This window comes from Canis lupus, chromosome 27 (assembly GCF_011100685.1).
Source record: "Canis lupus familiaris isolate Mischka breed German Shepherd chromosome 27, alternate assembly UU_Cfam_GSD_1.0, whole genome shotgun sequence".
Taxonomy (NCBI): Eukaryota; Metazoa; Chordata; class Mammalia; order Carnivora; family Canidae; genus Canis; species Canis lupus.
Window position 1 is genome coordinate 36,019,205 of NC_049248.1, and position 15,949 is coordinate 36,035,153.

Sequence of the window (15,949 nt, forward strand, 5' to 3'; positions counted from 1 at the left end):
ACATCAATAAGAATAAAAACCATATGATCATATGAATAGATGCAGAAAAAGCATTTGACAAAGTAAAAACATCTATTCATGATAAAAACCCTTAAAGTAGGTTTAGAGAGAACATACCTCAACATAATAAAGGCCTTCTCTGAAAAACCCACAGCTGGGGCACCTAGGTGGCTCAGGTCATGATCTCAGGGTCCTGGGATGCAGACTCATGTTGGGCTTCCCCACTCAACAAGGGGTCTTATTGTTTCTTTCCCTCTGCCCTACTCCCTGCTTGTGTGCTCTCTCTTTTTTTTTTAAAAAAAAAAAAAAGGAAAGAAAAACCCACAGCCAACATCACACTCAATGGGGAAAAACAGAGCCTTTCCTCTAAGATCGGGAACAGGACAAGGGTGCCCACTCTCATTACTTCATTCAACATAGTACTGGAAGTCCTAGCCACAGTATTAGGCAACAAACAAAATAATAGGCACCCAAACTGTTAAGGAGTAAAACTTTCACTATTTGCAAATGGGGTAATACTACATATAGAAAACCCTAAAGATCCAAACTACTACCAGAACTGATAAATGAATTCAGTAAAGTTGCAGGCTACAAAATCAATGTATAGAAACTTGTTCCATTTTTATGTACCAAGAATAAAGCAACAGAAAGAAAAGCATTCCATTTACAACTGTCCTAAAAATAAAATATCTAGGAAGCTTAACCAAAGAGGTGAAAGGCCTATACTTTAAAAACTATAAAATACTGATGAAAAAAGTCCAAGACCCAAAGAAATGGCAAAGCATTCCATGCTCATGGATTAGAAGAAAAAATACTGTTAAAATGTCTATGCCACACAAAGCAATCTACACTTAATATAATGCAATCCCTATCAAAATACCAACGGCATTTCTCACAGAGCTAGAACAATCCTAAAATTTGTATGGAACCACAAAAGACCCTGAATAGCCAAAGCAATCTTGAAAAATTCCATACTTCAAGTTATACTACAAAGTTCTAGTAATTTCTTTTTTTTTTTTTAATTTTTATTTATTTATGATAGTCACAGAGAGAGAGAGAGGCAGAGACACAGGCAGAGGGAGAAGCAGGCTCCATGCACCGGGAGCCCGACGTGGGATTCGATCCCGGGTCTCCAGGATCGCGCCCTGGGCCAAAGGCAGGCGCCAAACCACTGCGCCACCCAGGGATCCCTAGTAATTTCTTTCTAAAGATTTTATTTATTCATGAGAGACACACACAGAGAGAGGGACAGAGAGAGGCAGAGACAGGCAGAGGGAGAAGCAGGCTCCGCGCAGGGAGCCCGATGCGGGACTCGATCCGGGGGCTCCAGGATCACGCCCGAAGGCAGGTGCCAAACCTCTGAGCCACCCAGGGATCCCCAAAACTCTAGTAATTAAAACAGTATGGTACTGGCATAAAAATAGACGCATAGATCATCAGAAGAGAAAGCCCAGAAAACACATCCACAACGAAGCGGTCAATTAATTTTCAACAAAGAGGGAAACAATATCCAATGAGAAAAAGAATCTCTTCAACAAAGAGCGTAGGGAAAACCGGATAGTTACACACAAAAGAAAGAAACCTGATCACTTTTTCATGCCATGCACAAAAATAAACTCAAAATGGATTAAAGACCAAATATGAGACCTGAAACCAAGAAGATCCTAGAAGGGAGAACAGGCAACAATTTCTCTGACATCAGCCATGGCAACAGTTTAGAGAGGTCTCCTAAAGCAAGGGAAATAAAAAATAATAATAATCTGTTGGGACTACATCAAAATACAAAGCTTCTAAAATAAAAATTACAAAGCTTCTGCATAGCAAAGGAAACAACAAAATTAAGAAGCAACCTATGGAATAGGAGAAGCTATTTGCAAATGGTATAGCCAATAAAGGGTAAGATCCAAAATATATAAAGAACTGATACAACTCAACACCCTAAAAACTAATCAAATTAAAAAACGAGCAGAAGACATGAACTGACATTTCTCCAAAGACATCCAGATAGCCAACACATGAAAAGATCCTCAACATCACTCATCATCAGGGAAATGCAAATCAAAACCACAATGAGGTATCACCTCATACCTATCAGAATAGCTAAAATTAAAAAAAAAAAAAACACAAGAAACAAGTGTTGGTGAGGATGTGGAAAATAAGGAACCCTCTTTCACTGTTCATGGGAAGGCAAACTGGTGTAGCCACTGTGGAAAACAGTGTGGAGTTTCCTCAACAAGTTAATGGTATTACCCTATAATCAGTAATCACACTACTGGGTATTTGTCCCAAAATACAAATTCAACGGGATACATGCTCGTATGTTGACTGAAGCATTGACAGCCAAATTATGCAAGCAGCCCAAGTGCACTGATTGTATGAATGGATAAAGAAGAGGTAGTATATACATGATGGAATATTACTCAGCCATAAAAAATGAAACCTTGCCATTTGCAACAACATGGATGGAGCTAGAGAATATAATGCTAAGCAAAATAAGCCACAGAAAGACAAATATTATGTGATCTCACTCACGTATGAAATTAAAAAAAAAAAAAAGAAAGACAGAAATCAAGAAACAGACTCTTAACTACAGAGAACTGATGGTTACCAGAGGAGGAGGTGGGTGAAATAGGTGATGGGAGATTAAAGAGTACATTTATCATGATGAGCACTGAATAGTGCTTAGGATGGTTGAAACACTATATTTATTCATCTGTAACCAATAGAACACTAGGTTAATAAAAAATATTATTTGCCCTAATTTCTGATTTGGCAAGTGTAGCAACAGCAAAATAGGATTTCCTTCCTTCTGTGAAGAAATAAGAGGGTTGAAAAATAAGATTCATAGGATGCCCAGGTGGCTCAGCAGTTGAGCGTCTGCCTTCGGCCCAGGGTGTGATCCTGGAATTCCGGATCAAGTCCCACGCAGGGCTCCCTGCACAGAGCCTGCTTCTCCCTCTGCCTATGTCTCTGCCTTTCTCTTTCTATGTCTCTCATAAATAAATAAAATCTTTAAAACAAAAAATCAGATTGAAGGCCCAAAAGCTCAGAGCTACCAGGATCTTCCCTGTCACCAAGGGGTAGAAAGCACTCATGTGATAAAGAATAATTTAAGCATTTTCAATAAGTGTTCTCAGAGATTTTCAAGCGCTTTAAAAAGTTGCTCAAGTAACTTTTAAGTTAAATGTAAAGAAAACATTAAGCATCTTAGAAAGTTTAAATGAGTTTACTTACAATTGACATTAGAGTTAGTACATAGTGCTGCAGATTCTGTCCATGATGATGAACCATTTTAGCATCAGCTGTAACCATGACTTCCACGTATCTTGGATAAGATAAGAAACGTTTTTTCCTGGAATGTAATTGACTTCTTTCATCTTCCAAGGATTTATTTTTTGAAGGGTGCCCTAAAACCATTTCCTTCTTTACGTTAGGATCTTCGTTCATGTTGCTGTAGTTGTGAAGGGGTAAAGTGGTTTGCTTTATTTGACTTTCTGGGGGGAAAAATATAATGCAGAGCCATTAAATTAGATGTGACTAAAAATAATGCACAAAATAGCCAAAAATTTAATACATACACATCTGATTCCAATGTGAAATACAAGGATAAAAAGGAAATTAAGCAATGTTATGCAGCAGTATCATGAAGATTACCATTCCTAGTAATAGGATGGTCATTTTCATAGATTGCCTGAAGAAAAACCAAACTCTTAAGTCTTTTTTTTTTTTTCTTTTTAAACAGCTATGACTGTTCAAGTCCATTTATTAACTACTGGGTTAATAAAAAATCAGAGAGTTCCCATTTCTCTCAGTAGGTAAACTGGGCCCTCAAGCCAATGGTATTTCAACTCATTACAGAGTAATCATATTTTGTGTAAAATACAGAACAAAAGCTTCTGTTAAACAATATGTGAAGATCACCACAGACAGAAAAATTAAACCATATAATGGTGGCTTTTTGAATCCAGAAAATCAAATGTGGACATAAACTTCATAATATTTGGTTATATAACCAAATGCAAAGTTTTATGCAGTTTATAAGCATAAAAACATGCTTATGTTTAAATACAGCATTCAAATTATTCAACATTAGAAATTTTTAAGAGGCCACATCTAAGCCCTATGCATTTATAGGACCTGTGCATATTAAGATCGGCATATAAATCAATGGAATAGAATACAAAGCCCAGAAGGAAACACTCATATGTATGGTCAATGATCTTCAACAAGGATGGCAAGACCACTCTATGGGAAAAGAATGGTCTCAAACAAGAGGTGATGGAAAAAACTGGACATTCACATACAGAAGAATGAAATTAGAGACTTATAAAAACTAAAAAACGGATTAAAACCTTAAAAGACACCAAACACTGAAAGTTCTAAAAGAGAATACGATAGAAAAGCTTCATGACATTGGATTTGGCAAGGATTTCTTAAGATACCAAAGGACAGTTAATGGGACAACCAAATTTTTCAATTGCACCAAAAGACATAGCAGAGTGAAAAGGCAACCTATTGAATGAGAGAAAAGATCTACAAATCTTTTTTTCCTGAAGAGAAGAGTCAAAAATGTCTTGTTTTAAGTGCTTTTAGTTCAAAGTAATCCTTATGCCAAAGTGGTATATCTTGGATTGGCATATATCTGCCACTCATCAGAGGACCAAAAGGTTTTCAAGGAATAAATTAGATAATCCAAAAAAGCTATTAGATCAGTTCTAAGTAAATGGGAGTTATTACTTTTGCTATTACTAATTATATTAAAAACTATGTGCACATACTCTTCAAATTAGCTTTTAAAAAACGGACCATAAAAAATTGAAAAATTAAAAAAATAAAATAAAAAAATTGACTATAACTGCTATGTTGTTTAGGAAAAACAGTTGGCTGCTTTGTTGCTAGGTTTTATAAAGCTAAAAATGCCTATTCATAGAGTTGTGCTGTGATGCTGCCGAAATTCTTGAGGCAGGAGCTATATGTGATTGTTTGGCAATCACAGCGATTACCCAAGCCTGTGGCAAAAGAACGAAAAAGTTTTTCATTCTCAAGACTTTTGGGGAGTGATTTACAAGTGCATAACCGTTCTTATAGCAGAGTTGAGTGTGCCCTAACTCCCTTATTTTAAAAATATTTTTCAGATAAATCTTATGAAACATGTAGCCTTAGTTTTAGGGTGATGGTGATAAATAACAACAGCTGCTTTGTATTTTGGGGTTTTTCATTGTCATTACTGAAGACAAATAGACTTCCAAAGCTATTGAGTGTGTTTCTATTCTTCTTATAAATCTTAACGATGTGCCAGGTTCTTGAGTATTTGCTTAGTTGATGCTTTGGGAAGCCTGAGGGAAAAGCACTGATTAGGCTCTTTCAGGCTAAGAGCCACATTCAGCTACTTAGCTGGCAGGAAAGGCCTCATTTTTTTTCCATTAGGGAAACTAGTGGTAGCAGGATCTTGTCTAGCAATACTGAGTAGTCATAAGCACTGTCCACTGTCTACCTGTGAATACTGTTGGTGAGCAAAGGAATGTGCTTGAATCTGCCTAAATTTTTTAAATGGATCTCTGTCAATACTTACTAAAGCTCATGAGGTTTTCTGTGTATTTGCTAGGATAAATCATTCTGTGACATGCTCCTGAAACTCCGCTGAATGTAATCTGATTTGAAAATATCATAGAAAATTTTTTCAACTTTTTTTATTGATGAGTATCAATTCAATAGATATGTGCTGTGAACCAGTGCTATAACAACTTGATAGACTACAATGATTGTGGTCATAAGTGCCAATCACTCAAACATCACATAAAAAAAAGGATCAGAACTATAATGAAGTGCAGGATGTGGTTTTATTTATTTATGGACTGAAAAATGTCGGCTCCATTAACCCACTATTCTTTTTTTTTTCCCTGAGCAAGATAATTTCATTCTAGTGGAAATACAGGAATACAACTTCCTAAACAAGTGGAATCATGCATATAAATGTACACAATGTTTTTAAAAGACTCCTACAACTCCACACACACAAAAAGCCCTATTCAAACATGAGCAAAGGATGTGAATAGACATTTCAGCCAAGATAATAAATAAATACCTAACAAGCATGTGACAAGATACTCAACCTTCCTAATTAGAAAAACTCAAATCAAAACTACTGTGAGCTATCACTCCACACCCATTAGGATGGCTATTATAATAATTTAAGTGTTGGCAAAAATGTGGAGAGGTTGGAATCGCTGCACACTATTGGTGGAATTCTAAAATGATGCAATTGCTACAGAAAATATAAAGGTGCCTAAAAAAATTACAAATAGAACTACCATATGATCCAGCAACTCTGAGTATATATTCAAAAATATCAAAAACAGGGTCATAAAGAAACATCCATGTTCATTGCAGCATTATTCACAACACCAAAAGGTATTATCCAATAGCCAAATGTCCATAAATGGATAAATGAATAATGAAGTGTGGTGTGTGTGTGTGTGTGTGTGTGTGTGTGTGTGTATGGATTATTCAGCCTTAAAGGGAAATTCTGTTACATGTTACAATATAGATGAACCTTGAAGATGTTATGCTAAGTAAAATGAGCCAGTCACGAAAGAAAAAAAAAAAAAAAAAAAAAAGAATGCTGTAGGATTTCACTTACATGAGGTGTCTAAAACAATCAAGTTCATATAAAGTTGAATGGGCGGTTACAAAGGCCTGTCAATAGCTCACTGCCTAAGAAATCACCCAAAGTCTGCCCAGCTTGGCTGCTAAGAAATCAAATATTTCTCTGGCTTGCAATAGTAGGTAAAATGAGAACACAATCCAATTAAGGAAGCACTGTGGTCTGACGTAGACTGACAAAGTTAGAATAGATGGCTCTGTGTAGGCTGAAGTAACAAATAAGAACTCCAAATTGGAACGAAAACAGTAAAAGGATAGAGCAGTTAATAGGAAACGCAAAAATAGGGAAAAAATAGGATAATTGGGGGGAGGGGGGAGTCCTTAGAACAAAATTACACAATTTCAAATCTAAAGATTGTATTCTTAACAGCACCATAGGAGATAGGTATTGTTCATTCCATATTACAGATGAAGAATCTGCAATAAGGAAATTAAAAAACTCACAACCACAGTTGATCACCAATGGAGATGCAAATAAAAACAGAAGGAACAAAACTAAATAGGCCATTTATCATAATAACAGTGAACAGTTTAGATCTGCCTATCAAAAACAAAAGTTTCATATAATTGAGTTAATAAAATCCAGTCATATGTTAAATAGCACATCTGGGATTCAAATTCTGGGAATCTGGCTCAAGTCAGTGGTTTTAACCACTAAAGATACTGTTTGACAATGAAGGTTAAAGGAAAAAAAGAACCAGAATTTAAGAAACACAGTATTAGAAATCTCAAAAGCTTAATTTCTATAGCAAATAAAATGGGAATGTTCTACATAACTGTCAAAATAATTGAATTCAAAAGAAATATTTCATGTTCCAACTCGTAAGAGTATGAATGCATCTTGTCACTAAGTTTAAAAATTGAGAAAGATAAAATAAAACCTATTTCTTGGTGGGTTATAAACTAAATACACACTTTTACCAACACATATGGAACATAAAAAGCAAGAGGACGACCTACGTGGGATTAAAATGATGGGTGCCTCAGGTGAGAGGATTATTGGGACAAATGGGAGGACAAAATGGGAGGGTGGGTAGGAGTGGAATTATGTAGCTACATATGAGTTGCTGTTCGAGTCCTGCATTTCATATTGATTCGTATATTCAGGATATGTATTATTTTATTAAATTCTTAATAATATACCAAACTAATAGCTATTAAAACATGACCACTCTCGCTACTATCATGTACTATTGTTTTGGTAATGCTACCTAATGCAGTAAGACAATAAAATGAAACATACAATACGAATATCAGGAAGAAAGTTTTGTTTTTATTTTGCAGATAAATGTCTTTATTACTTAAAATCCCAATAGATTCAGTTTAAGACTTTCCAAACTAACAACCTCAACACATGAATAACTGAGTAATGAAATATTATTCAGTTGTTAAGAAATGAATTAAGTCTGTGTGTCTGATATGAAAGGAAGACCATGTGTTTTTTAGTAAAAATGTGTAATAGGTGTAGTATCTTATTTTTGTAAAAACTTCCACAGAATATACAAGTATTTGGCCATAAAAATTTATATAAAATGAGCCAAAAAGGTAAGTATACATGTCAAACTTTTAACATTGGTGGTGCTGGATGCCTGTGACTAGAAGGTGGACAGAACTATTTAATTCTTTAATATCCCTAAGTCCATTAAACCATTACAAATAACTTGTTTTATCATGGTTTTTTTTAGTTACCCATGTTTTTAAAAACAGCATTTGTAACTTTTTACAAGCTTAAATATTTAATCTCATTATGTTTCGATATTCATAATTAAACAGTTTAACAAATGATAAAGTGACCTTTCCAAATATTCAAATGGGCATTATTCAAAGCTCATTGGTCAGTTACATCATCTTCATGAAACGCTGGTCTTTATTTATGTTCCAAGTCAAATGCTAAAATGAAGTGCCATCCTTTATTAATAGCAAGTGTATTATGACCCAAAAATAATTTAGAGCAAACCATTTCCATCAAATCAGGAACATCATGCAATGGATTAACTGCCCACTAGAACATAAAATAATTACATCTGTAAATAAAACCTTTTTAACAGTATAGTGTATTGTAGAATGCAAGGAGACCGTTGAAAATAATACCTAACATTACACTATAAAATTTACTAAATTTTACTAAAAAATGTACTGGTAAACAGTGTAATTAGAAACCCATAATTCTACATGAATGCCCTACTCACACTTCGAATTATACAAAATTGAATTCATTTTCTTTTCCTATTCCCATGTATGTTCTATTAATGAGTAATAACTTCCTAATATGCAAAACTCATGCTAAACCATGCACTACCAGTGAGCTCTTCTTTTTACCCTTTGTATCTGGTTACCAAGTTCTGCCATTTCTTTCAAATTTTTACTTGTTTTGTTCCTATGGTCAACAGTGGCCTTGTGTCTCCCAACTCTTTCAGGTCCTCTCACCTTTAGAATATTAGAATCACGAATGCAAAATTAAGCACAGCCTCCAAAGTGACCCCACCATCTGCAATCCCTGACCCCCATTCATCCTTCATTCATGTCCAAAAAAATTCATTTCCAAGAGCATCCCTTTTACCTCAAGAAATTACCACTGATGCACACAGACCACAAGTCCAAGCTATTCCCCAAAGCCCACCACTAAACAGTGTTGTCATACTAGCACTACCAGGCAAGCTATAAACTCTTTAAATACTAAGGATGGGGGCATCTGGGTGGCTCAGTGGTTGAGCATCTGCCTTTGGCTTAGGTTGTGACCCTAGGGTCCTGGGATCAAGTCCTGCATTAGGCACCCCGCAGAGAGCCTGCCTTGCCCTCTGCCTATGTCTCTGCCTCTCTCTGTGTCTCTCATGAATAAAATATAAAAAAAAAAAAATTAAGAAAAATGCTGGGCAACGTGTATGCCCCTTGTAAGTGTTCAACAAATGTTCATGGAGAGAAGGAAAAAAAAAAAAAAAAACAGGAAAACAGATGGACGAAAATTGGGAGAGAAAGGAAAGAAAGATACACTGAGGGACAAAATGGTTTATGAGCCCTGAAAATCAGAGTAGGAGTAACTAATTGTGATGTACAACAGCAGCAATTCAAAGATGGAGAGATTGCTTTCAATTTTCCTGATAGCAAGTAAAACACTCACTCTGGCCTCTACCTAGGTCAGAACTGACATTAATGCTCTGTATTTGATCACGTGAACAAATTTTATACTTCTCCAATAGCATGAGTATAAAATCAAATGAAGCTTATTCTGGATCATCACCTTTTTTTTTTTTTTTTTAGATTGTATCTATGTGACAGCGTACAAGCAGGGGAAAGGCAGGCAGAGGGAGAAGGAGAAGCAGACTCCCCACTGAGCAGGCAGCCTGAGGCAGGGCTCAATCCTAGGATCCTGGAATCATAACCTGAGCTGAAGGCAGACACGTAGCCAACTGAGCCACCCAGGTGCCCTGGATCATCAGCATTTTAAACCACTTGTTAAGTAGCCAACAGGGCTCCCAATTCAAAGAATAGTTATGTGCCTTGAAATAGTGATCATATCAGATATTATAAAATCTAACTTATTTCCTCAGGATTTAGGTTTTCTGGATTCTATGTCCTACTATGCCAGGCTACTAAGTTTTGTTATTAATGCTACTATGGACACTAATAAACCTAATAAACAGTAATTTACCATGGACTGGTATACTTCACCTAAGTTATCTCCTTTATTATTAATTCTGTAAAGTTGGTACTTTTAATATCCTCATTTTATGTGAAAAGGGGAAACAGGAAGGTTAAAGTCAACTATCCAGGTAATAAAATAATTCTGGAACTTTTTTTTTATTTTTTTATTTTTTTATTTTTTTTAAATTTTTTTTAAATTTATTTATGATAGTTACACAGAGAGAGAAAGGCAGAGACATAGGCAGAGGGAGAAGCAGGCTCCATGCACCGGGAGCCCGACGTGGGATTCGATCCCGGGTCTCCAGGATCGCGCCCTGGGCCAAAGGCAGGCGCTAAACCGCTGCGCCACCCAGGGATCCCAAGGAACTTTTTTTTTTAAAACATTAGTATTCAATACAAAGACTTATGAAAATCTATAGTCTCCATGATTTTTCAATATTAAAAATCACCACCACCCTTTTAGAATTATGGCACATAGATTCTAAAGTATTTTACAAAGTTGTATTTCAAAGAGGTTCCCCCGTTAATTAGAACCCTACCTACTAGTAATAAGTGTGCAGATTATGGACTTGCCTGTGACTGGCCAAAACTTGAAACATAAAACAATCATTACATCACCAGTCCTCATTGCATCCCTGAATCAGTTTCTATTATAGTACACATTTTAAAACAGACACGTGACACAGGTTACACGCAATTTCAACAGCCACCAACTAAGTGGCATAACAAAGAAATGAATTCAGATTTCCTCAGTATCAATTATTAGAATTCCAGATCACATGACTCTTCTAAAGGTCATATGTAGTAAGACATGTAGAATGTTAAGAATTTAGTTAACCAGGGTCATAATGGAAAATGCTGTCTCCTACAAAACCAAAAGAGGAACTAACTAGTCATATTCATGAGAATATGGGGTCTAGTCCTTCTTGAATTTCAGAATCAGAACTGAGCCAAGATTTAGACATAAAGTCATTTAGCTCCACTGTGCATGGGCTTGAGACAGTTTCAGTACCATCCTTTCACTCTAGAGGCCCCGAAACAAACAAACAAAAAACCACTGGAAACCCCCAAAGTATTCCCATTAATCCTATATGTAGCAAGAAATTCTAGTTCCTTCTGCTACGAAGGCTGACAGGACAAAGAACACACATGTCAAGCATTACAGTAAATAAAATACCCTTTCTTCACCTACCTTTTCAATAAGCCTCCCCGTGAGTTCACTCTAGAGATGCAGAAGACAGGTCTCCCTAACAAGCTGAATCAATCCTTACACAGGAGTTGAAAATAGGCACACGTTCATTCGTAAGTTCAAAACCTTAGGATGATTTTTGGTAGAAAGGAACATGCACTGGCTTTCTCTTGAGCTTCTGGAAGCCCAATCACTACACCCAAATGGTACAGAAGACAAACTGCATAACGTTTTGCATTTTACGAAGTGCTTTTTACCCACAACTTCAAATCCTATCCCTTATCAACAATTCTAAGCAAAAGGAGACTAAGATAAATTAGTCAACTGACACAAGTGTTAAGACTTCTGAGGGACAACCATACACATGCCAATAGGATATTCTAAACTCCTACTCTATGGCTTCTTGAAGAGACGTCTGAAAGTGTTAGGAGTTAAATTTACATCCGAGCATCTGAAAATACAAATGAAATGTGACATTTCATTCTTTACGGAAAAATCACTTATTCAGAACTCATGTTGAACACTGATCTCTAGTCGGTTTATTTTGCAAGTGTGGCTGAAAATATAGCAGAACACGAATAAAACTGACAACAGTACAGAATTCTACTTTATTCATCTTATCTTCCTACCTTCAGATGAGCCATCATGACAATCCAATTCTAACTCATATCCACTTAGCATGATTTTTTTTTTTAAACGACAGAGAGGCCACTTGAGTTGGGAATGGTGAGAGGGAGAGAAGAAACCCAAGAAGGCCCCACACTGAGAATGGAGCCCGACTCGGGGCTTGAAGTCATGACCCTGAGATCATGACCTGAGCTGAAAAAATCAAGAGTCAGATGCTTAACAGACTGAGCCATCCAGGCACTCCACCACTTACTAAGAATTAACACCTAACCTATTAACTATTGCCCAAATTTCAGAGGAGTTGCTCCGGAACTACAAGATTTCCCAGAGGACAGTCAGCCTCATGCCTGTGGAATCATTCCAAAAACACAGTTAGGTCATTTTAAGTACTGAGTATTCTAGTATCTCCCAAAATGCAGTTAGATAAAAGCAGGCATTTGTAAATATTATGACCTCTATTTGCTCTATCACAATTCAAGTGTTGGTGTTATATTATTTTTCCACCCTAGGACTAACTTGTTAAAAATACTAGTATGGGTATTTCCTATTAGTTTGTCTTGAGTGGGTTTTTTTTTTCTTTTTTGGAAAATAAGGTTATAACTCCTAAGAATCTAAAAAGGAATCTAATCTTATACTTCAACTCATTCTTGCCTAATGCTACTCTGGCCATTCTAATTTCTCCTAGACCTGGCATTCTGAACTAGCTTTTGACTGAAAATAGAATGCTCATGTGAAATATTCTTCTACTCTTTGATATTTGCTTGAGAGGTTTTTTTTTTTTTCAAATATGGTATTAATGTTAAGAAACTTAGGTCTAATTAAAGGCCATCATAATATAAAATGTTAAAATTAAAACTCTGAAGTCATAGTACTTAATGTCTGTATCATGGAATTAACTTCTATTCACATTGCTTTTGTCAGCTTTTATGAAGTCCACTGATTTTGATTTGAGATACGTGGGAAAAAAAGAAATCAAACTTTGAAGTCATTGATAAACTGAATTCTTATTTTCAAATAGATACTCATTTTATGGTACATCTCAGAATGTCATAGATCACCATGATTTAAAAAAGAGTGTTTTTGTCAATCTTAACATCAGGATATTAATCTAATCTAACATCTAGGTACAGTTATGCGTATGCAAAGAAAGTTGTAGACTGCAGACTAACAGGTCACAATGAGGGAGTTTTATCCTCCTCAGTTTTCTGGCTCTCTTCCAAGAAAGAAAAGCCCAAGAAAGCAGCCTTCTTGGGGTAGGTCCAAAGGTCTGGATATTCTCCACATGAAACAGTGTATCTGTCGCCTGACCTGGCAAGGGGCCCAACTCTTACTCCAGCAGTAATGATCTTCACAAAGAGTAGAACACAGGCAGGGACCAGCCAAGAGCATGGACCATGCTTGTGCTGTTTCCCCTGCATTTGTACTCATTGTGAGAGCAGCCCAATCTCATGTCTCCAGGTCTTTAAATAGGGCAGCAATACTGAATCAGATTCTAATTGCAAATAATTAAAGTCTTTACTTCCTTTTCAGGAGGAATTATCACATGGGTAAGCGGTAGAGAGCCAAAGATTAAAATTTACTTCACTAAGCATTTGCAATTAAATCGTGGTTGGTAGACCAAAGGACAACTGTAGAATGAGCCATATGGTTGATTAACAATCTAAAACTATAGGTAGAAAAATTTATGTTTACTGCTCCTTACAAATCTATTAAGTTATTTTCACTTCTTTGGTCTGTAGATCTCAGATATTAGTGAGCAAAATAAAAATAAGGATATCCCTACACAGCTCACATACCCTGGCCCATCATTTTAATCATTCCCTTTCATAGACCATCTTCTTGCTTTCAAGGGACAAAATTACAAACCAAATGGACTCATGAACAAGTATACGAAAATTCTAAATAAGTTATCAAAGCCAGCCTGATAAAAACATGAGGTGGACTTGACATTTGAAAATCAATTATCTGGGGGCACTTGGGTGGCTCCGTAGGTTAAGGTCACAAGGTCATGAGATTGATCCACTATAGGACTCCACACTCAGCATGGAGTCTGTTTAAGATTCTCTCCCTCTGCTCCTGCTTGTACATGCACTCTAAAATAAATTTTTAAAAAATCAGTTATCCGAAGAAAAATACATGATCACCTTGGTATAAGCAGAGGAAAATACTTTTGATGAAATTCAACACCCAGTAATAATAAAAATTAAGCTAGAAATACAGGGGGAACTTCCACAGACATTGCGCATGTTAGAAAATGATGAAATTTTCCCTCCTAAAATCAGTGATAAGGCAAGGATTTTCATTATTGCCAGGTCTTGTCAACTTTGTTCTACAAATCCTAGCCAGTGCAATAATAGAAAAGAAATAAAAGGTTAACAGATTGTAAAGAAATAACTGTCTTTGTGATTTTTCATGTACAAATCCAAAAGCATCAACAGATAAACTATTAGGATATATGAACAAGGTTGCTGAACAGTAAACTCAATATGAAAATTGTTTTTTTATGTAGAAAAAATGAAGTTTTCAATATTATACCCCTTACAGTAAAAAAAAAAAAAAAAAAATTCACCCAATACCCCAATGCCCAGGAACAAACGACATACAACAGCTCTACAAAGATGTAGGACAGCTCTACACTATTAATGTGGGAAATAAGGCACCCCAGGTGGCTCGGCGTTTTGGCGCCACCTTCGGCCCAGGGTATGATCCTATAGACTCTGGATTGAGTCCCATGTCGGGGCTCTCTGCGTGGAGCCTGCTTCTCCCTCTGCCTGTGTCCCTCATGGATAAATAAATAAGATCTTTAAAAAAAAAATGTGGGAAATAAATAAATGGAGGATATGCCATACCGATGGGTTAGAAGACACTATAAAGATACCACCTCACCAGATTGAGCTCTTGATTAATAAAATCCATTTTTTTTTCCTTTTGCAGAAACCAACAACCTGATTCCAAGATTTATATGTAAATGCAAAGGGTAAAGAAAAACCAAGACAATCTTGCGAAGTCAAGGGCTTCTTCCACATTTCATAACTTATAGAGCTATTTTTTAAATACAGTACACAATTTTTTAAGTACAGTAGCACAATGAATAGACCAACAGAAGTCCCAAATAGATCCACATATAGGGACACTTTTCTGAATAAATGTGATACATTTTTAAAATTCTTATGAAATACCTGTTAACAAAATAAAGTTTTATTTACTATTGCTTTGGATGGTTTCTTTAAGTCCATTTTGGGGATTTTGACAAGAGTAATGTGTTTAAAATTGACAGACTGAGCTCTTATTTTCAGATAGGTTTTTTAATTTAATACTATATCCCAAAATTTAACATAGGACTTTTTATTTTTTTTATTTTTTTTTTTAACATAGGACTTTTTAAATGAAGCTTTTCACAACAGGATTAGTTCCTAACAAACGCAGCCTAAAAATAATTCATCTAAGTCTCTTCACAATACTAAAGTTTTATTCATGCCAAGATTCTTGAACCCATTTCAATTAGCACATCTGAGGTCACCAATCATCCCCTAACTTAGCAAAATTCAGTAATCAGTTCCAAATCTTCATATTCTTTGAATTCCTATCATTTAGCCAATTAATCTATCCTACGTTTCTGAGAAGTCTTCAAATGGCTTTGGGGCACACATTCTGGTCCCTTTACTACCTTCCTGGCTTCTTAAACTTTCCTAGTTTAATCTTCACCTTTTCAAGTGTTAAACACTGGCATTGCACACAGTTCAGTTCCCTTCTGTATTCTGATCTATTCTCCATGCAACTTCATACAGCCTTAGATGTAGGATATAGGATATGCTACTCTAATTCCTG

General features: G+C 35.9%; 1 protein-coding gene across 4 annotated transcripts in view; it reads right to left on the reverse strand.

Annotated features, from left to right (window-relative positions):
• ADAMTS20 (ADAM metallopeptidase with thrombospondin type 1 motif 20) overlaps nt 1-15,949 on the reverse strand; it is a 162,947-nt gene that overhangs the window by 123,966 nt on the left and 23,032 nt on the right. For all 4 annotated transcript variants that reach the window (XM_038577378.1, XM_038577379.1, XM_038577380.1 and 1 more), the window contains exon 4: nt 3,235-3,494. In XM_038577378.1, the coding sequence (XP_038433306.1) occupies nt 3,235-3,494 (260 nt within the window). The remainder of the gene's footprint in view (nt 1-3,234; nt 3,495-15,949) is intronic.